Source organism: Adiantum capillus-veneris, chromosome 27 (assembly GCF_014529385.1).
Source record: "Adiantum capillus-veneris isolate H3 chromosome 27, ASM1452938v2, whole genome shotgun sequence".
NCBI lineage: Eukaryota > Viridiplantae > Streptophyta > Polypodiopsida > Polypodiales > Pteridaceae > Adiantum > Adiantum capillus-veneris.
The window spans coordinates 44,978,961-45,002,689 of NC_140957.1; the positions used below are offsets into that span (position 1 = coordinate 44,978,961).

The 23,729-nt window shown below is 43.1% G+C and overlaps 1 protein-coding gene across 1 annotated transcript in view; it reads right to left on the minus strand.

Annotated features, from left to right (window-relative positions):
* LOC147421877 (uncharacterized) overlaps positions 1-23,729 on the minus strand; it is a 65,346-nt gene that overhangs the window by 31,126 nt on the left and 10,491 nt on the right. The window contains exons 2-3 of the mRNA XM_086503182.1: positions 12,578-12,720; positions 8,451-8,549 (exon numbers count right to left, since the gene is read on the minus strand). Coding sequence (XP_086359308.1) covers positions 8,451-8,549; positions 12,578-12,712 — 234 coding nt within the window. The 5' untranslated portion in view covers positions 12,713-12,720. The remainder of the gene's footprint in view (positions 1-8,450; positions 8,550-12,577; positions 12,721-23,729) is intronic.

The following is a 23,729-nucleotide window of genomic DNA, read 5'->3' on the forward strand; positions in this document are numbered from 1 at the left end:
CTCATAGAGTGGAGAGACAATTGCAAGCTATTCCATACGCGACGGCTATTTGATGCAGAAAATGATGATGTGTGTTACACAGCCTTTTAGAGAAAAGGTTTTGATAGAGTGCCATTGTCCACCTTTTTCTGGTCACCGCGGCATAGATACCACCTTGAAGGGTGTTGAGCGTTACTTTTGTTGGCTGAGGCTCAAAAAGGATGTGGGCGAGTTTGTTCGCATTTGTTTAGTATGACAAAAGGTCAAGTTTGACAGTCATAAGGCCCCAAGACTTCTACAGTCTTTCCCCATACCCTCCCGTCCCTGGAAAAGCATTGCCATGTATTTTATTTTTTATCTTCCCAAGACTCAAATAGGGCATGATGACATTTGGACGGTCATCAAATTCAGTAAACAGGCCCACTTTATTATGGTAAAGAATGATGAGTGCGCAGCAATGTGTGCAAGTGATAGAGCACGAGGAGATGTGCAAGACTTGAGCCTTGGAGAGGAGGCGTTCGTGTACAGAGATGGAGGCGTGAGAGGTCGAAGTAGGAGAGAGAGAGAGAGGGGCTGCACGATTCTTGTAAAGGGAATAAGTTGAGAGTGGATTGGGCTCTCATTCCCTTTATTAAAGTATAGGACCATTTTCAAGTTAGTGGCCAAGTTGAATGTGAACTTGGTAAAAGGTTAGTAACCTTTAAAAACTATGCACAAAAGGGGTCATTTGGGCTAGCCATTTGGGCCTTTAACCCAACAACCTCCCACTTAAAAGCATAAATGGCGCCTTTAAGCTACGTGACTCCCACCATCTATATGCATAGCTGATGTTGTGCTTTGGGTAAGCACTTAGTGAGAGCATCTGCTTGATTTTGTGATGTATGGACCTTAACCAATGTAATAAGGCCATCCTCAAGCACTTCTCGAATGAAGTAATACCGCACATCAATATGCTTTGTGCGTGCATGAAACATGGCATTCTTTGCCAGACATATGGCACTCTGGCTATCACAACCGAGCATAGGTGCCTTGTCAGGCAAACCAAAATCACTGCATAGACGTGCTAACCAAATGGCTTCTTTGGAAGCCTCAGTGGCTGAAATATATTCAGCCTCTGTAGTAGACAATGCAACTATCTTTTGCAATCTAGAACACCATGAAACAGCACCTCCTGCAAGAGTAAACACATAACCACTTGTGGGTTTCCATGTATCCACATCACCAGCCATGTCAGAGTCACAAAATCCCTTCAACTCCAATGGTCCTTTACCATAGCAGAGGCATTTGTTTTTAGTCTCTTTCAAGTACCTCATAATGGACTTCACTGCATCCCAATGCAACCTGCCTGGATTAGCCATAAACTGGCTCACAACTCCCACTGCATGCGCTATGTCAGGCCTAGTAGCAACCATAGCATACATAAGTGAACCACAAGCTGAAGCGTAGGGCACACTTTGCATGTCATTGGCTTCTTCCTTTGACTTGGGGCAATCATCCTTGGACACTTTGACATATGGCTGTAATGGCACACCAAGAGGCTTTGCTTCAGCCATGTTAAATCTGTCCAGCACCTCTTTAATGTACTTTTCTTGCGATAAATACAATATTCGCTGGTCCCTTTGCCTTCTAACCCTCACTCCAAGTATATGTTCAGCTGCCCCAAGGTCTTTCATTGAAAATGCAGATTTCAGCTGCTCTTTAAGAGCATCAACAGTGCTTCTTTTCTTTGCAACTATCAACATATCATCCACATAGAGCACAAGAATGATAGGGCTGCCATCCTCATCACGTTTGGTAAACAAACAATGGTCTGCATGGCTTCTTTTGTAACCATGTTTGAGCATGAAGCGGTCAAACTTCTTGTACCATTGTCTACATGATTGTTTCAGCCCATACAAGCTTCTATTGAGCATACATACCAAATGTTCCTTGCCAGGAATAACAAAACCCTCGGGTTCCTTCATGTAAAGCTCTTCGTCCACATCACCATGCAAGAAAGCGGTATGTACATCCATTTGGTCCAATTCCAAATCAAGGGCAGCCACTATGGCAAACAATACACGCAAAGTGGTCATCTTCACTACAGGAGAGAACACTTCCTAAAAGTCTATGCCCTTGGTTTGAAGATATCCCTTTGCAACCAGCTTTGCCTTATACTTGGGTTTTGCATCAACTGTCTTGTTTTTATACACCCATTTGTTAGGAATAGCCTTCCTACCTTTGGGCAATTCCACCAAATCCCAAGTATGATTAGCATGCAAAGCTTTAATCTCTTCTCGCATAGCAAGCTCCCACTTGTCATTGTGCTCACATGTCTTCGCCTCTTTATATGTAAGAGGCTCTCCCTCATCTGTCAACATAATGTAATGCAAAGAGGGATCATATCTACTCACAGTCCGTCTTGGACGAGTAGACCACCTCACCCAATGATCCACATCCGGTAATGGGTCTACATCAGGTGGCATGATAAAATCATCAACAATGGACTACTGTACATCATTTTCAGCACCATTTTCAGCATTGTGTTGTGGCTACAAATTCCCTTCAGGAGCTTCAATTTACTGCCCAACATCATCTGGCTCAAATACCACTGGATCATCTACATTTTCAGCCATATGTAGTGCATCCTGAGGGTCAAGAATAGGCCTAACAGGTGACTATTCATGCTGAAATTTGACCCTTTTATGGTCATGCTTTGAGGCACAATTGTTTTGAAGCAGCCTTGCCTCATTAAAAACAACATCCCGGCTGTGTACAACCCTTTTGAGCTGAGGTAACCAAATCCTGTAACCCATTTTGCCTTCTTCACCATATCCCATGAAGCGGCCTTTAATGGACTTGGCATCTAGTTTGCTTCTTAGCTTAGGTCTAATATGCACAAAAGCTTCGCAACCAAAAATGCGTAAGTGATCATATGAAGCAGGCTTGCCAGACCAAACCTCTTCAGGAATGTCACCTTTCAAAGACATGTGAGGGGATCGATTGCATATATGCACTGCAGTTTTCAAAGCTTCTCCCCAAAATCCATGAGAGAGATTAGCTGTGGATAGCATGCATCTCACCCTCTCACAAAGTGTCCTATTGAATCTTTCAGCCACACCATTAGAAGAGGGGCTGTATGGCACAGTAAGCTCTCTCTTAATGTCCAATTTTCACAAAATTTGTTAAATTCAGCACTTGTGAACTCTCCCCCATTGTCCGTACGCAAGCATTTCAGCTTTCTACCTGTATGCATGAAATTTCTTAAACACAGCAAAGGCTTCATCTTTAGATTTAAGCAAATAAACCCAAATTTTCCTAGAATGATCATCAACAAAGGAGACAAAATAGCATGCACCTCCCATAGACTTAGTAGGCATGCTACATACATCAGAATGTACAAGATCAAGCACGCAAGATTTACGAGAGACACCGGAGTAATAAGAACGCTTTCTTGCTTGCCATATTGACATTCATTACAAAAGTCAAGCTTTGTGCCTTTAGCATCAAGCTTGTTCAAAGTACAAAGCTTAGAAAGGCCCTTTTGGCTCATACGGCCAAGCCTCTTGTGTCATAACTCCATGTGAGAGTTAATTACAGCCAACGCAATAAACTTGCCCAACATGGCCTTTCCATGCATGCAGTAAAGTGTCCCTTTCTTTGTGCCCTTTACAATCAGCCTTGAGCCTTTAGTCATTTTCCATTATCCTCTCTCAAACAAGATGTTGTACCCATGCATATCATCTGACCAACAGAAAGCAGACTCTTCTTGATTCCCAGCACATATCTAACATCATGCAAGACAATCTCATTTGTGCCATCTATGGAGAGATGCACAATACCAATACCCTCAATGGAACATGCATGATTGTTTCCAAGGTATACGTTGCAATGCTTGCCTGCATTAAAAGTAGAGAAACACTCCTTATAGGAGTCGCATGAAATGAAGCACCGGAATCAACTATCCAAGTCTGGGATAATGCATCATTGACAGTCAACAAAGCATCAATAAGATCACTCTTGGTGATCTGCATGTCCTGTGAATGAACATTAAGAGAGGCATCAAGGTCATAAGCATCATCATCTGACAAAGTGGCACACAAGATGTCCTCTACATCTGACAGCTCCTCAATCACAACACTAGAAGCCACATTGGCCTTCTCTTTGTCCTTTGAGCTGTCATGTGCATCTCTCTTGACTTCCTTCTTCTCTTTCTTTTTGTCTCCGCCATTCTTTTTCTGTTCTAACTCGGCTTTGTAGTACCTGCAATAGGGTTTCTTGTGACCTTTCCTGCCACACTGATAGCAAGTCACATCACCCTTGCCTTTGTTGGCATTTCCCCTTTCCTTACTCTTACTCTTACTCCTTTGTACATAGACATTCTTCTTCTCTGTCCTGCCTCTAACCATGTTGGCAGAGCTGCCTCCCTCTCCACCTGCTTTCCTCTGGATTTCCTCATTCAAGATAGAACCCCTAACACCATCAAAGGTCAAATTGGGGTTATTCGACAATGAAACCACCAATGTTTCCCATGAATCAAGTAAGGTCATAAGCAAGAAGATAGCTTTCAGCTTATCATCAAAAGGAAGCAAACATGAATCCTGTAACTGCGACAAAGTACCTGTAAACAACGAGAAGTGCTCTACAGCGCTCTTGGACTCATCTAGCTGCATGCCAACAAGTTTCCGCATCAAATGCACTTGGTTGACAGGCGTTGTATTCTCATACATCACCTTTAACTTCTCCCACACATCAAAAGCATTTGTGAGACCTTGTAAATCAATGACTGTCTCATCGGTCATGGCCATTTTTATGTATGTAATTGCCTTCCTGTTGAGGCTAACCCATGCTTCATCCGACATATCCTATGGCTTTACCTGTTCAAGTGCCCCTTCACAATCCTTAAGAAATAGGATTCCCTGGATCCTGTCTTTCCAAAGGTCAAAACCTGTTCCATCGAACCTCCTAATCTCGAAGAGATTCTTCACATCTGAAGAAGATGATGCCATAGATGCACGAATAAGAGGGCTAATACACTGATTTTTTGGGCAAAATGCACCAAAACCGGAGTATAACATCACAGAAGTGTACACTACAGGTCCAAATGGTCACAGGAGCAATTTGGGGCAAAATGGGTCAATTTGGCAAAAAAAAACAATTTCTGAAATTTCTGTGCAGGAAATTTCAGCAAGTGAATTTATGCTCAAAAACATCAATTTTAGTTCTTTTTAGCCTCACATACATAAGGCTAATGCACAGCCTTTAGAAGCATGTATGAGCAAAAGCCCCAATTTGTAGCTTCAAATTGCAAAAAATTGAGCCACAAATGGTCATACATAGCCAAAACTTGTCAAATGTACATAAATTGCATTAATTTGCACTTTCCTCAATGTAGATGCATCAAAAATACACTTGCAAAAACCTGCGTAAATCTGAAATTTGCTGAAAATACCTGTTTTGGGATCTATTTTTCAGCAATTTCTTTGTTTTCGGGTAGCGGGGACCTAGTAAAGATGTTCCCTCACCTTAATACATAATTTGCAAAACCTGTATTTTCCTGTCATAATCTGTAATTTGCTGATTTTGACCTAATTTCAGTCTGTTTTAGGTCAATTTGACTAGCCGGGAGCCCTCTAGTGTACGGGGACGAGTCCTTTGGCATAAAATTGCAAAACCTCGCGTGAAAGTTGACCTCCTTGGCTGAAAATCAGCGTTTGCAGGTTTGGAAGCAAACCCTAAATTTGCTCTGATAACAGTTGATGAGTGCGCAGCAATGTGTGCAAGTGATAGAGCACGAGGAGATGTACAAGACTTGAGCCTTGGAGAGGAGGCGTTGGTGTGCAGAGATGGGGGCGTGAGAGGTCGAAGTAGAAGAGAGAGAGAGAGACTGCACGATTCTTGTAAAGGGAATAAGTTGAGAGTGGATTGGGCTCTCATTCCCTTTATTAAAGTATAGGACCATTTTTAAGTTAGTGGCAAAGTTCAATGTGAATTTGGTCAAAGGTTAGTAACCTTTAAAAACTAAACACAAAAGGGGTCATTTGGGCTGGCCATTTGGGCCTTTAACCCAACAAAGAAGACAGTTAAGCCCGATCATTTGGCGAAACTGTTTGTCTCACAGATTTTCTGAATACATGGCATGCTTAGTCCATTGCTTCGGACAAAGATCCCCGGTTTACTGGCTTGTTTTGGAGGGTAATTTGGGAGAACATTGGCACGCGGATGCAATTCTCGTGCTCGTTCCACCCCAGACAGATGGGCAATTTGAGATAGCCAATTCAGTGGTTTTAAATTTGTTGATGTCTTATATTTCGCATCAAAAGACTAAATGGGAAAAGTATTTGTGCTTGGTGGAGTTTGCCTACAACAACACAATTCATTCTTCGACGGGCAAGGCGCCATTTGAGGCAATTGAGGATGACTAAGAAAGATACAGAAAATGACTACTACCAGAGGTTTCGGGATACTTATTTACCAGAGACCAAATTGAGCGGATTTGTTGTGGTTTGCCAAAAGAGATTCGAGACTATTGTCTGAACCAGAAGTCTGACTCCATTCAGAGACTTTTGGGACATGCTAAGCAACGACTTGGAATGCATGCCGGCTCATTGACTTATCTTACGGACAGAATAGTATCCACCTCAACAAGGCAAAAGTCCGCTAGATTGAAGAGAATGAATTAGGAGAACCGGATGACAGCTCATCACAAACTAGTCAGCCCTCGAGGGACTAACTCAAAAGGAGAAGCCTATAGAGTGGGCGTCCCGAAACGAAACGCGTACCATAATTATACCTGCTGCCTTGGCAATGACTGAAGTTACAGTGCACGGTGTCTCCAAGATTATTCCAATCTCATAACAAAAGCAGGAGGTACTCAAACCGGCGAAGCACACCGAAATGGGCAAATCTGGTTCCTCGACAAGAACATAGGAAACTGGGTCGAAACCACGGCACCACTATGGAAAATGGGCCTTGACTGCTCGGATGGCCAGAGGGCTCATCGCAATGACCTTGGTCACCATCTCGGGGGTCTCCAACTCAATCTGGTAGTAGCCACGCCCAAGGAACTTGCACATCGATGATCTTTCCCACCTCCAAGAGAAGACGGGCCTCGAGGAGATCGTGCAACTCGCCTCTGCTAGGTCGGTTGCCGATAATCTTACAAATAACCGGGGTGGCCTGGAGGCGTTCCACCTCTGCTACAAGGTTCACTTGCTCCGTAGGCAAGAGAGTAAGACGAATGGTAGGCTCTGCGGTGTCGCGCGAAGAAGCTCCGTCTGGACCCTCTGAGGTGAAAGGAGAGACCACCATTCGTGTCTATTGCGTCCACACAGGAGAAGAAGTCAAAGATGAGGCCGAGCAAGGGGCAAGCTCTCTGCACAAAAACCCTGACGAGGCAGGATGAAGGAGGAGGAGGTAAAGCTGACGGGGAGGGGGAGCAAGCCCCTGAGAGGGGGGAGGGGGGGGGGGGGGGGGGGGGTGGGTTTGTGAAGCAGCAAGCTCTGAATTTGCACTAAAATTCACTGCCTATCATTGTTTACAAGAGGAGGGTTGAGAGAGTTGTTCATGGTGATGAGCTTTCCCCTCCAGATGTGATAGAGCCTGTCTAGAGACTTCACCAAAATTATACCAGCAGCAAGCTCTAGATTTGCACTAAAATTCACTGCCTATCCTTGTTTACAAGAGGAGGGTTGACAGAATTGTTCATGGTGATGAGCTTTCTCCTACAGATGTGATAGAGCCTGTGTTTGACTAGAGACTTCACCAAAATTATACCAGCAGCCTTTGGAGCAGCCAGGGGTTAATGGCAGAGCCCAGCAGTTAGGCCACAGTCGAAGGTCCCTCTGCCAGAAGACAGTTATATTCTCCATCTAGCTCAAGTCTTTAATTTTGAGATACACAAAAAAATAAAATTAAGTGAGGGATATATGATACAGGTTTGCCCCAACCAAGCAGTGGGGTTTAAGATTACCAATCTCTACTCCGTACATCTGGATCTTAGGTTTTCTCAAGACCTACATTACCCTAGCTCTAGTACCTTAGGCAGGAGAATCTTAAGGCGGCTCAGAAAGCTAAAACGTTTTCAGCTCAAAAAGGCTCAGAAGTTTCAGCTCAAACCGTCACTCTGTCTTAAAAGCATAATACAAAAACTTAGAAAATTCAAAAAAGAAAATAAGCATTGAGGCGGTGGCCCTGCCTCACAGACCTCCCCAACTGAAAGGCAGAAGACTGGTTTCTAAAGCGGTTTAAGACATCAAATGTGCCTCACGTATCCAACTAAAAGTTAGAAGACTGGTTTTAAAACTGACCTAACATATAAAATGGGTGCTCCTTGGATTAAAAGAAAAACTACTTCACAAAGACTCTGATCAATCCTTCAAGGCCTTCAACCATAATTTTTCGTTTTCAACGAAGTCTCAGCTCAAAGACCTTTGTCACAGCAAATGAAGTTGATACCAGATTATAAGTTTCAGGTTTAACAACAAGTGTACCTTTGAAATAAGATCAGCTTTCAATTTTGTTCTAAGTTCTGCATGGGTACAACCTTGTAATTGCAGCTTCAGTTGCTTCACATCCCATTCCTTTGAGCTCTGTATATTACAGCAAAAAGCCAAACAATTTAAGTCATTTGACCAGCCTTTACATATTTTCTGAATCTTGCTGTAACGCTGGGATGGTAAAACATCAGGAAAGAGCTCGATGCTTAGGAGGCATATACTGAAAGTGAAACAGTTATCAATGTCATTGAAACTAATCAAGAGTTCAGTACCAGTGGACAAATCTACCAGCATTCAATGACAGCTTAATAATCCCATAAGATCAGGATAAAACTAAACCTTTACCTAAAAGTCTTACAGTCCCAACAAGAGGATATGAATTTGACTCTTACGCACTCTACAACTACACCTAAGCCTACTGCATACAGCAAGATTAGAGTGACTAAACAGGCGTGTGAACCCAAATAATATGAGTGCAATTATCTGCCAGAGTATAAATGCACATATGTAAGTTTGTTTGCACGTCGTGTTACTCTCTGGTCAAGCTATTAAAAGAACTGTCAACAATACTGTGAAAAGGACCAAGGTACTACCTGTGGCATCACACTCACATAGGACACTTAATGCAGGAAGATATCAATACATTGATCACTGACTGCTACTTCCAATGTTTGACTCTTTTTTTAAAATACAAAAAAAAAACACAATACCAGCAATCCCCATTCGGGCAAATGAGTGGAAAAAGAGGAGCTCTCTCCTATGAGCCATGTGTTCCATGAGTACATTCGGAGCTGGTGTGGGAAACTGTGTTGTGGGTATAGTGTGCTTATGTGGCCGTGCTCCATGCCTGGTGTAGTGTGACCTAGTGTGTTGTGGTGTTGTACTCCAAGTTTGCAACGCTCAAGGTTTGGCGAAGTCGACCTTTACGACAAATCAGGTACATCCATTTTGTACATTGCACTTCGGGTGTGCTGCACATGGCACATTAAATTTTTTAACAATTAAAAAAATGGCTATCCAATAAAGTGAGCCATAAATTACCAGTGTGTGTATGAACATCCTCATACATAAGAGAAGCTAGATGTCATGATATAACCAAGAAGGAATTATATTCATTAACGTATTGGGATTGTCGTAAAGAACTTTAACCACAGCTTTTCTCCTTTGTAGGCTTCCCACTTTCCATTTTTCCTCGCTTCTCTGACTTTCGCAAGCTCTACTCCTCTATTGTTGAGTTGTGTGGATCTTGGAGGGTAGGAACCCTAGATGTGTTGAAAGAGTAGCAACCATAGATGCTAATGCTCCCATCACAGAGATAATAAAATCACAGAGAAAAAAACTTAGAAGCTTCCTCTTGTAAATAGAGAGGTACAGAGAACCTAGCACCTAAAATGCTCCGATATAATTGATTTGATCACCATGAACACCATTGTTGATCCACTCATAGGTACTTTTTTAGCAACAGCAAGATGATGTAAGGTGAACTCTCATTGGAATTGGAGTCCTTTATATGTGCATGCGCAGGTAGAGTGAGTCCCCAAGCCAAGACTATTGCTAAATTAGTTTTACCTGACAAAAAGAGGTCTAAATGAATTATTGGATTTATAAGCAAGAGGGTTTTCTCGCTTGAGACACCAGGAAAAATAATTCTAAATGAATCATTGAAATTATAAGTGAGGGTTTTTTTCACTGGAGACATCTGAGTACAGATATTTCTAGTGCGTCATTCAGAGTAATGACGGGAGCACTGTGAACGGGAATATAGGCCACCAAGAACGAGTACTTCTGAAATGTCAATCGAATGGGTGACAAGCAGCATCCGGAAGAAGTATTCGACCATCCAAGAATGTACATCTCTGATGCACCATAGGATGGATGACAGAGAGCATCGTGAAGGAGATTGTATTGTAAGTTCGATGAGAAAGGACTAGGTGATGGGAGCATCGGAAAGGGAATCCCCATATTCCCGAGGAAATTCCGAGCTGTGTTAGAATTGTACACAAGAATGAGCAAGCACTTGCATGAAGATGGGTTCAGACGAAACTTTGAGGAAACACAAAAGCTTTCTGAGAAAGAGGGTTGCTTTTCAAAAAAGCAGATTCTTTTATGTAAAGAGGTGTATGTTAGCATTGCATTTGTGCATGAGACTATATCCAAGGATGCTTGGGTTGTGTGTATAAGCATGTTTTCCACTTATACAGTTTTATTGAGTTTTTAGCTGGTTCATACCATTTTTGAAAGTGGCGGGCGGCCCACTTAATAAGTGGGCAGCCATCTGATAAAAAAGACGGCAAAACCAGGGCACCCCCGTCTCTCTCTCTCTATCTCTATTTAGCAGAAGACCAAGCAATCTCTCTCTCTATAGCCCTAGGCGTCCCCTGCTTTGCCCTATTTTCTCCGGCAAGAACACCCCTATTCCCGCCGGCTGCGACGAGCTATAAAAGCGAACCTCTCTTTCACTCTCAGGCACCAAAAAGCCTAGCGCTGAGGTTCAGCCCCTGCTGCTGCAGATTTCAGCCGCGAAGATGATGCTGCCGGTAATGCCTATGGCTACCCCGAGTGTACCGGATGTCACCAAGACCAAGTAAGTGAGTTCCATCGCAAAGAAGTGCCTACAGAGAGTATTTCCATCATGACAAGTTGCTGTTTTTCTCTGTTTTCAGCCCATAAACGTCGTAAACAGGGCTGATTTACGAGAAGGAACCCAAAAACACACCACATCTGTTTGTAGGATAGGAAGAGAAGATTCTCTACGAAGAGACATCTTCCAGGAAGTTGCTTTTTCGAGAACCAAGTTGCGTTCCAAGTGTCGAGACTTCAAAGGTAACGTTTTCATGTTTTGATCTCTGAGTATTTGTTTGCAGGAGTACTTCCTCTTTGCGAAGGAGTAGAAGCAAAGGAAGGCACCAGCCTTTGCTAAGAAAAAGAGCTTTGAGGAACTAGAGCCAGATCAGCCCAAGGGTTTTGCACCTTGAGTTTGGGAGTAGATCCAGAAATCTGAGAGTGTAGACTCTTGAGTTGGGAACCGGAAGTTGAGATTCCCAAGGAAGGACTTCGCGTTGCGGAAAGCAGAGTCGTTCTGTAGGAATAGGACTCTGGGAGTAGAGTCGAGGAAAGAGTTGCACGGATGCCATACCTTGAGTCTGGAACGTGAAATCTAGAGGCGAAACCTTGAATCTGGATTCAGAATAAGGAACGGAAGTTCTTGGAATAGAATTTTTGCCCTGAGAATAGGAAGCTGAGACTTGCGAGAACCATCGAGTTTGATTCTAGAACCAACGTGGTAATACGTTCGGTTCAAGTCCTTGTATAGACTTCTCCCCAGTAATAAAGATATTGGGTCGATCTTCTCACTCTCTCTCTATTTCTCTCTATATAAATTGGCTTCAATATTAAGTGATAAATTCTATTTATCTGAATACATTTTATATTGGTATGCGCTCTTGTTTGTCACAAAGACACCCCAAAGTGAAAGCAAAAGAGCTTTTTAAGTTCACTAAAAAGACGGTATTTATTTCCATCTTTGTCTAGAATGGAGTTTAGGTGCTAAGAACTTAGGAAGTTATGTTTGGCTCACTAACGTAAATTGATGGTGCATCTGGCAGATTCCATGTCGATTTCGAATCCTATATCTACCAGCACATATGGGTGAATTCTGGTCCATTGTCATGCATACATTCTGCAGCTCTGGTTTGTGTGACTGTGAATGAAGAGATGTAGATAGTTAAGCATAGTATCCAGATCCACTCTCCCATTGAATCTGCTTCAAAAGAGGAAGAAAATGATGGATTCCATCTTCTGTAAGATAAGTTGATAAAGAGCATGCACCTCCATGGTGGCTTCAAACTAATACCTTGGATTTGCAAATCCATTTTTCTGTAAGATGAGTTGATAAAGAGGATGCACCTCCATGGTGGCTTCAACTAATACCATCATACTCCCTTACAAATTCTTGGTGATAATGCACCTTAGCAATTCTGTGTATATTTCCTAAATCAAATCAAATATTTGTTTCTTCAGAATGGAAATTAAAAGCTCATTAGCTTTTTGTTAGATCCTAATATACAAAGATAAAAACAACACAATGATTTGCATTTTGAAAATGACAGTTTAATGGCTACCTGGGGAGCCAAATTGCTCAAGAGTGCAGAAGAGTCATTAAGAAGTGTTCTGGTAGTAGAGCTTGCATTATCCCTAGAAGAATCAAGAACACTGGACTCGAGAGAAGCCCTTGGAGTAGCCACCTCTACAGTCATCTTGGGAGCTACATGAAATAACAATTGTACAATTCAATGATCTATAAGTTTCTTCCATTACTTCTTAATCTTGCTGATATAAAATTAGAAGAATAAAACTGAATTGCATTCACATGTCCTCAATGAGGATATGTCCTTTAAAATGATGTTGCACAAAAATTATTTATTCAAATTTTAAGGCTCTGAAGTTGTGGCACAAAGCTAGTGCTATTCCTTATAACATCAAATAGTTCCTGCTTTCTCGTGAGTTCCTACAGAAATACCATGAAAGAAACACGGTGCTATGTTGAAGTGTGCTTGGGAAACAGAAAGCATTGCAAACAAAGAGTTCAACTGCTGAGCATTCACTAAATGTGCAATGCCGACAAAATGTGTTAGCCAAAAAGCAAGAGAATTGGCAACTATTTGAGAGCGCAAGAAAATGACAAACATGTCAAGAGTTAAGATTAAAAAAGGCCCATAAGGCTTGTATGGTTGTCCCCATTTTCCTAATATCCTGTATACTCACTCCACATCCCACGGCGGTCACTTTTCAAAATGTCTACCATATCATGTTAGTTAACCAGAGAGGCTTATTAATACTCCAAAATGTATAATGTTATGTATACATTAGAGAGGGGAGGGGGATTTTTAAATAGGCGCAGAGTGTAAATATAACATGGATATGGAGGTAATATTGATCATCCCTCGAACGCATGTGATACAGGGAATATTTGATGAGTGACCACCCCAAGCTCCACATCATTAGGAAAAATATGAAGCTCAAAAGGGCCCTTTAGCTTAAGGGGTGATTAAGCGTGGACCAATAGGAAGAGGGTGGTGGCCACAGCTATAGCCTCTAAAAGGTAGGGTAGGAGGGGGCTTGAGGGCCTATTTGTTTCCTTCATTATAGCTTTGTACCCTATAAAGAGAGAGAAGAGGGGAGGGTGTGCGGCCTTTCCCTCCATTTTCAAGGGCGTCCATAAAGAAACCCTAAAATTTCAACCAAAAAAAAAATCTCTAAATCTCACTTTTCACTCACCAAAAGCTCCTCTAGGGCCTAACCAAATACATGGTCAAAATTCTATTTTCTTTGACCAAAATCTATATTTCTCAGTCATTACCCTCCATTCTACCTCTCCTCTCTCTCTTCTCTCTCTCTCTCTCTCTCTCCAAGCTTTCCATAGCTGCAACACATATGGAAGCTTTCCATAGCTGCACCATCTGTCTCCCCCTTTCATCCATACCATCTCTTTGAACTACTTCTTCTCCCCTTGCTCAACCACTTCTCCTCCTCACTTCATTGCTGAAGCAACACACCTATCTCTCTAACACCATAACTCTTCTTCTTCTTCCGGTGCTACCATGTCAACCCCCTCCGCTTCAAGGAAGCCAAAGGATGAGATAGAAACGGTTTGCTTGCATAACACTAGGAATTCTGATGGGAAATGTGTGTCGCAAGTGTTTACTAAAGGATCTTGGATCTTCATGCAACCTTCAGCTATCGTGCCTCATCGAGTTCCAAACCATGGCAACCTCGACGAACATTGACAAGGGAGACATCTTGGCTTCAAAAACCATAGGGTCAATGACACAGTGGCCATTGTTCAAACATGTAGTCTTGGCGTTCCATGAGCTTGAGGAATGGAAGCTCAAGAGATTTTCCATTAGATTGTAAGTCGTAAAACATTATTGGTTGCAAATTCTAAATGCTTGTTATTTGTTTTTAACTTGATAGTTTTTGGTGTTGTCATAGATATATTCCCATCCGACTTTATTGAGGAACAACCAATCAAGAGTCTCACAGGAACCTTCAACACTCTTCACGCTGACATTGATGCTATGATGCTTCCCAACTCGCCACCTTCGATGATGCTGCAACGCACAATCTTCTTCTACTCGCACATATATGTAGTGTTGGCCTCGGAGGATAGATATGATAAAATCATTGCTATTGACAAACCTTCAATACTGAGCATGGAATGGCCACAACCCGATGTTTGGTCACTCTTCTCTGTGAAAAAGAAGATGCTTTCTAACATTTGCTCTTCATTAAAGTTCGGGAAGGCTCTAGATCAATAGGGCTAAGTTGCCCCGTGCATATTTTTGTACACTATTTGTCATTCAGCGTCACACCTACTATGTTTTGTAGCAAGAAAGTTATGTATGAAGCACTAAAACCTGTATTTGGAGATAATTGGGGAATGGGTTGAAGGAGTGCACCAAGGAGATAAATACTAGTGCAAGGTGGGGGCTTCAGATATCGGGATACGATATCTTAAAGTGCGCAATACTTTGTACCTACGCTTCCACTATGAGCGTTAGATGTGTAAGAGTGAAAAGTGGATATCCCTACAATCCAGTGTTGCTAATTTTGTGACATTTGACTTGCCAATTACTTTGTCAAATGGTGTTTCTGAGATTGTACAAGTCAATGATCACTGGACTTTCTCTAACATACAAGACCACTTGATTATCTTGGGTTAGGAAGATATCAAAGATGCCTACTTTCGTCTCAGTCGGCAGAAGGTCAATTAAATTTCTGTGTTGTCTACATATGTCCCAATGTTAGTCTTGCTAAAAGCTTTTTTGTTGTTTCACATTGATAGGCGGATGGAGGCAGCCATGAAAGTGCAAGAGTAGAGGGTTGGCAGCACATTGTCTTTAAGTTGATCTAATAGATCAATGTAACTGACTCTAATGCCATGTTCTAAAGAATTTTGTTTAATGGAAATACAAGACTTTTTCGTTGTTATAGTATCATTGTCATTGAATAGATTTTTTAAATTTCGTGTGGGTGTTTGTGTGCGCACCCATGTGTGTTTGTGTGTATCTCAGAGAGTTTTGGATTTGTCTTTTTTTGTGCAGCAGGCCAAGGGGAGGGGGGTATATAAAGAGGAGGGAGCTTTTTATTTTGTTTATCTTCAATATCAACACGAGAGAGAGAGAGAGAGAGAGAGAGAGAGAGAGGAAGTTGCAGACTCCTTAAAGAAGCGCAATATCAGACAATCTCTCTTGTCCAACATTGCCACTCTCTACTTCCTTGTCAATGAGGAGCCCTCCTTGGAGAAGATGCAGATCATCTAGCAGTGAGTGGGGTGTTGCCGAATTGTAAAGATCCCAAGCACACCCCTATAGATGTCCAAAGTGAGCAAAGACTGCAAGCAGACAAATATCCCCACGGCTCGGAAGAGACAATTGCAATGAGAGAGCAAATTGCCAGCACCTCCGAGGTGTCCGACCCCGACAACCGTGACCCTACAACAATACCCGAGGTGGAGATCAGGCACTGAACCAGCATAATTATTGAAGATGAAGAGTATTTATTCTTGCATGATCTGGAAAAGTCTTTTGGCATCCGGCTAGATGAGTGTCTATGCCTCATATGCACCACGATGGAGTTCCCTTTTGATCCTACACCAAAACCTACAAATGACAAGCTACTTCCATTGGGAGACTCTGTTGCTGACACAATTACACTGGTGACAGCGGAAATTCTCAATGCAAAGCAGAGTCATGTCATAGATGACGAGTTTATTGCAACACAGACCAGGATTGTTGCCAACCAAACTCCTATCCGCCATGACTCACCTCACCTGGTTCGCACAACCCCGCAAAGTTGATGAGAACAAATCCTCTATCAACCTTGAAGCCACAACAACTATGGAGGATGAGGATAAGCAACAAGAGGTAATTCTAAGCATCTTCTACGTTGATAATTCTACTTTTCTTCTTTGCACTTAGTTGATTCCATTTTTGCAAGATGTTTTGGACATGGACCTGTGGGCTATTCGGAAGGAGGGAGAGCGCACCGTGTTTGGGCCTCAGGCCATTACATCGACAAACTACCAATGCAGGATGTGTCCATCATACACAAGGATTTCTCTCCCAACGGCCATTTTGTTTTGTGGGTGCTTAAGGCCGCTAGCAAACTCCTATGCTTAGCCACCATCCCTCAAACAGCCCATGTAATTATTTTGGTTAAAAAATCCCTTGCAATTGTCACTTTTGGCATTGGTTTTTGTGGCAAGGTCATGACACACATAACACTTAGTCAAGCCTTGGGGGTTGAGAGTGTCCAAGCCATAGCTGCCTCTCTACTTACATTCATCCTACCCAATGCTGAAGAACGTCATAAAGAGATCGCAAAGCGCCTCCTTTCAAAAGATAGTTAAGCCTGTTTGTTCAACCTTTTTATAAGAAAATCATCTCAACTTCTTCTTATCCATGATCTACTGCAACTTCAGGTTATTGTTTTCATCATGTTCAGTGACCATGTCACTGGATGCAATTTGTAAAAACTTCATCTTTAATGATCTGGATTCTGTAGTATTAACTATTTAAATGTTAATTTTGTATATTAATAAAAAATTGTCCCGTAATTGGCATGAAAATATCCATTTGGTATTCCAAGTGGTTTGCATATGCTAAAACATGGCAATTTAGGTCTAAAAAGCCCTGTCCAAAAGGGCAGAAAAAATGCCCTGGATGATTTGTGTCTAGCACTTTCTCACGCCCTTGTAGACACGGCTTTTTAGGCCTGTATTGCCATGTTCTAGCATATGCAAGCCACGTGGAATACCTATTGAACAACTAATTATCATCTCACTTTCAACCATTTAATAAAAAGAAATATAGAGAAATATATACATGAAGCTTAACTTCATTGAGAGATGTGCCCTCTAGCATGGCAATAAAATGAGCTAAATTAGACAAAGAGAAATACTTGTTTAAAGATCAAATAGAGAGACAATAAGAGACATGATTGTATTTATCGTGAAGTGCAAATACATTGAGTTTCAAAGCAAACTTCAGTCCAGTACAAGGGTTAGTTACAAAAAGGTTTGACGTCAAAAAATATCACTCATGCCTAAGGCGACATGCTAGTTGCATGTCCTTGGCCATGATTGTTACACGCTTAGCATGGACAGTACATAGGAACGTGTCCTCAATAAGAGTGACCAAATAAGCCTCTGCAGCCTCCTCAATTGCTTCTAGGGAAACAACAAACATGCGAAGCTCTCTGTTGTAGCTTTGGAGCACCTCTCTACACGTCCGTGCAAATGGTGCCTTCCTGATAAGCAACTCCGCGGTCTTTTGGTAGTGTCAAATTTCAACGCATGCACTACAGAAGCGTCGTGCTCCTTGAGGTCGTTGGTGTGGCGACCTCTGAGCTCCTTGTGGACATGGTCTTTGCGGCTTCTTTTAGAATTTTGACTTGTGGCGGTGCTTGGGGGGTGGCTCGGGGACATCTTCATCCGGATTATAATCTTCATCATCGAGGTTGTGCTCATCATTGATGGGTTGATCAGAAGGCATGGCACCCATCCCCCTAGGCAGTGACTTGCCCACCACCTTTTGGTGACCTGGCCGGATGGCCTCGCGCCATCCCTCCTAGCAACGTCTACACGTCCACTCTATGATTCACTGGGATCTCCTCTCCTTCCCACGGAGGATGCTCATCGTATGTGTCCGTCTTTGTGCGTTTGAGGTCGGCTAGCTCATCTGGGTTCCGATTCGCACCCATCTTCTGCCTCGTGCGCACGTCGTTGGTCTTTGAATTCTTCTTTGCACTTTGGTCCTTGCCATCTAGAAAGTGTGTTTCGGTATGTCCTTAGAGCTTGTGGTTTTCGGTGAGGAAGGGAGTGTTTTGTGTTTGTGATAGGGGGGTTTGCCCTCTTTATATAGGGTGGACATATAAGGGTCGGTCCACGGTGAAAAAGAGCCGCTAAAAGGACAAGAAAATACTCTTTTGAAGTACAAAACCACAATAAAGTAGAGAAGTACCCAAATACACACAGAGCTAGACATATACTTGAACAATTGTGTAAACAATCAAACAATGAAAACACTTGATCCAAAAAACAAGAGGCTTGTAACACAAAAATATGTACTATAATACTCAAATTACGAAGATTACAAGTGCGTTTTTCCAATGGCTTTTCCATTATCATGAGATTCCAAGTACATCTACTACGTTCTTGCCCAGACTTTTCCGACCCTAGTCCTTGATACTCGCCACACTACATGTCGTGCTCGACCTTGTGAGGATCTCCAGCACACTAAGGAACGAGCATGGGCTAGTCAATGGGCTTCTTTGCCAAGCGTAACCTAGCACGTTCAATCGACACTTGGAGTCCAAAAGTGGTACGGTAAAACCAGTTAAACATTTCCTGAAGGTAGCATGAGCACACTGAACCCCTTCCATGTCTTATATTCTTGAAGTAGACACCCCTAGCACGATAGTGTGACTTCTCTATATCTTGCGTGCTCCAAATATCCAAGGAACCATACATGGTTATAAAGTGTCACAAGGCGGGCACCACGTGCCAATAGAAAAGAACAGACTAAACAAGCTTTTAACACCTCAAAGACAATTGAACTGAGAGAGAGAGAGACGACACGCGACAAGAAGTGGCGGAATTCCACCCAGAGAGTATTGGCCCCAAACCTTGGCGCCCCTTTCGGTATTTCTTTATATTGCATCAACACAGTACAAGCCGGTTCTCCAGACTCTGCACCTTCATACTGAAGCATGCCAGAGAATGAGCCATAGCCTCATATTTAAAGGCCCTTGGCCTGAAAAGCAGTTATAGTAAAAAGCCTTTAAAACTCAAAAGCTTCTGGTTCAAAAGCAAAGCCAAAAAGCTGCCAGCGCAATTTACGGAAATCCGTACAGCCTGCCACGTCATCAGCCAGCGCAAAACGCGAAAATCCGTACAACCTGCCACGTCATCATGTCAGCGCAATTTTCAGAATTTGTTTGCTACCTTAGGATTAGGGTTAGGGTTTCTGGCAGAAATTAGGGTTTGCAGGTTTTAGGGTTAGGGTTTTCAGAATTAGGGTTTGCAGGTTTTAGGGTTAGGGTTTCCAGCATTAGGGTTTCAGCAGTTAGGGTTTCTGGCAGACATTAGTGTTTAGGCCCCTCGGCCACATCTGTACGTTGACTCCATTCTTTAGGCTTTGACACGTCAGCAGTTTGTTACATCTCCCCTTCTTGAAAGATAGTAATCGTCCGCGATTATAGCATACCTGCAAAACAACTCAAGTTAGCTCAAAAATTTCCGAGGGTCATTCCGAGGGACAATCGGTTTGCTCTTTTTATTAAGGAGTTAGCTTCTCCTTTCTGCTCTTTTGATCAAGGAGTTAGCTGCTCCTATCGGCTGTTTTGATCAAGGAGTTAGCTTCTCCTTTCGTCCAGATCGGAACTCTTGATATTCCGGCGTAGTAAAATTAGCCATCACACCCAGACCGTACTGATCTTCCTCGGGTGTCTTGATGCACTAAAATTACATACCCAGGCAATCTCATCCAATTAGGAATATTCAGTGGTTGGCACATCACAATGCAACACAAATGCTCACATATGCATGTTACAAGACATAGAAACATAAAGCCGCCGATGAACACTCCCCCCGCAAATAACCATCCAGGTCCGGGCCATGAGCTGTTCAACGACTCCCTCATCACTCCTCCCGCAAATAACCTAAAAAGGTCCGGGCCATGAGATATAGAGGCCTTTTACAACCAAACGCCCCCCAGACCGCAGCCTACGTCGTTTGGAGGTGCTGAGAGTAACCTCTGCTCAGACCATCCAGGTCCGGGCCATGAGTAACAACAACAATACTCCCCCCGTAAATAACCACAAGGGTCCGGGCCATGAGTAAAAAAAAAAAACAGCACTTTTCAAACGTTCAATACTCCCCCCGCAAATAACCACAAGGGTCCGGGCCATGAGTATGAACAAGCATTCTCAAACATCATTTCTCACTTCTCCACCCGGGAGTAAAATCACCAATCATTGAAACCAGTATCAAACCAGAGTCAAACAATTCAAATCGGCACCAAGACAAGTTCAAAATAGATACCATCCATTTCAAATAAATTACAAACAAAGCTTCAAACAATACTTTCTCAAACAAAGTTCAAAAGTATTTAACTATAGAACAACTAGAGAGTTCATTCAGGGTTTTGTTCGGACAACCGAACTTTGAGGATGACTGGCTTGCCCTTTTGCATCACGGTGATGGTTCGGTTCCGAACTTGGAGAGTCGCATCATTCTTGTCATGCCAAGGGATGCCTAATAGAGCGTCACAATTGCCCAACTTCATAATGTGGAAATCGGCTTTTCCATGATAATCTTGGATAGTCACTGGAAGAGCACCAATGAGTGGTACCACTTTCGGAGTTTCCCCTGTGGCTAGCTCAGCTTCAATTTCTCCACCCTCTGCATCATAATTAAAGTCCATCTGCTTCAAGAATTGTGGATGGATAAAGTTCTCTGTAGCTCCTGGGTCAAAGAAAATTAGGGCTTTCAAACCATTGACTTTGCCATATGCTCGACACAATTCATTTGTACTTTCAAGGCGTATGCCATAGATGTCAGGTACTAATCCAATGGCCGGTTTAGCTCGTTTGGCTGGAGATGGTCTTGGGTTTCTATCGATAGTCGACACGGGAGTCAGCTCCGCAGGTCTGTCAGCGCGTTGGGGACAACCAAAATAGTTATGTCCTGTTTGAAAGCATCCAAAACATCGGCCTTCTTGTAGTAAGGTGTCTCGTTGTTGAGGTGTCAAACGAGGCCTTTGTGGTTGACTTTCACGAGACTCTCGAGAATTTGTTCGTTGTTGCCGAGAGTTGTGGTTAGCGGCCGGAGATTCTTCTGTGGTAAACTCTAGCTTTCCCTTCATCAGTTTGTAACCGACCGCGGCATGGTCCATAAGTTCTTGCATAGTAGAGACTTGCTTGGATAGACAGTATTCTTGCAATGGTGATGGTAGTCCAATGGTATATCGCTCGCACTCGGCCTCCAAGGGAACAGATCTAAAAAAGGACACCGGAGGGTACACGTCGAGAAACCTTTGGTTATATTCGTCCATGGTTTCGGTGGCAAGCATTTTCAAGTTGCCCCACTCTGCCAAAATCCGGACTTCAAACATCGAAGTCATGTAACTACGTGCAAAAACTGTCTTGAAAGCTTGCCAGGTCCTTGGAGCATGTTGTTGTGTCGCGATTGAACTCCACCATTGCATAGCATTGTCTTTAAGAAATCCCGCTGCTCGAGAAATCTTGGATTCTTCTGTATAGTTCCCCAAAGCATAGATGTTGTCGAATTGCTGTAGGAACTGCAATGCTTTCTTGCGATCTTTCACCCCAGAAAAAGTGAAAAATTTGACTATCGTGCCACCATCCTTGAAATCTTTGGGTTGGTTAGGCGCATATGCCGAGTATGGATAATAAGGGTATCCATATGGGCTCCAACCATTGTACCCTGGTGGCGGTGGTGGTGGAGGTGGGGGCAATAGCGGTGGCAAAGGCAGTTGCACTGGATCACGGTCAGATGGCTGCACCATATTCCTGAAGACTCCCCCGATTGGAACAGACGGCTGAGAAGGTTGCCAGTTAGAAGCTCTTGTACTTTCTGGTGCCGGAGGAGGAGGTACCACCTAGGGCATCAGAGGGGGTAACATGTAGTTCAAAAATTGTTGAAAACTTTGCAGCATCGGAAGATTCTGCTGAGGATGCCGCAAAAGAATGTCGTGGAGTTCGTTGAGCAGGAACTGCAAATATTCTGCCGAATCCATGAATTCCAAGTATTGGGTTCTTAATTGGCTTATGCCCTGTAAGACACTGCGGTGAAGACGGGAGCGCACCCGATGCGCGATTAAGTAAGGGTGGGAGTGGCTAATAAGTCCGGGCTGGAGGGCGATAATAAGTCCGGGCTGGAGGGCGAAGATATCCTCGAATAAAGCTCTGTCTGCTCTTTTGTGGGACCGGTATGCTTTCAGAAAAGCACACGCCTGATGCTCTGATACCACTGTCACAAGGCGGGCACCACGTGCCAATAGAAAAGAACAGACTAAACAAGCTTTTAACACTTCAATAACAACTGAACTGAGAGAGAGAGAGAGAGAGAGAGAGAGACGACACGCGACAAGAAGTGGCGGAATTCCACCCCAGAGAGTATTGGCCCCAAACCTTAGCGCCCCTTTCGGTATTTCTTTATATTGCATCAACACAGTACAAGCCGGTTCTCCAGACTCTGCACCTTCGTACTGAAGCATGCCAGAGAATGAGCCATAGCCTCATATTTAAAGGCCCTTGGCCTGAAAAGCAGTTATAGTAAAAAGCCTTTAAAACTCAAAAGCTTCTGGTTCAAAAGCAAAGCCAAAAAGCTGCCAGCGCAAGTTACGGAAATCCGTACAGCCTGCCACGTCATCAGCCAGCGCAAAACGCGGAAATCCGTACAACCTGCCACGTCATCATGTCAGCGCAATTTTCGGAATTTGTTTGCTGCCTTAGGGTTAGGGTTAGGGTTTCTGGCAGAAATTAGGGTTTGCAGGTTTTAGGGTTAGGGTTTTCAGAATTAGGGTTTGCAGGTTTTAGGGTTAGGGTTTCCAGCATTAGGGTTTCAGCAGTTAGGGTTTCTGGCAGACATTAGGGTTTAGGCCCCTCGGCCACATCTGTACGTTGACTCCATTCTTTAGGCTTTGACACGTCAGCAGTTTGTTACATAAAGTATGCACCATGTGCATAGAGGATATGCTGCTTATAAAGCCACAACACTTCGATGATCAAAACTAAAGCATAGTGTAACAAACTTGTTCACTCCAAGTCAAGAATCTACCGCGACAGCACCAAATAACCACTTCAAAACAGTTCACAGTTGATTTACATTGGCCCGACTGAGTTCCGTGCCTAGAGATATTGGCCCCAAAGACTGGTGGCCCTTTCGGTATTTCTTTTTGTATTAATCTCAGTTCAAAGTACAAGAGTGGTTGGGTCTCACTCTCAGACTCTGCGTCCAAATGCTCTGCAGAGTGGGAGCCCAAACCACTTATTTATTTGTTTACAAGGGATGCCAAAAGCAAAGCCCCAAAAGCTTAAAAGCTTGTCAAAAATAAAGCAGAGTGAATCTCCCACTCTCTCTCTCTCTCTCTCTCTCTCTCTCTCTCTCTCTCTCTCTCTCTCTCTCTCTCTCTTTGTGTGCCTTGGGAGGGTTGGAGAGGATGTGTTCACAAGTGCAATTTCAGGAAC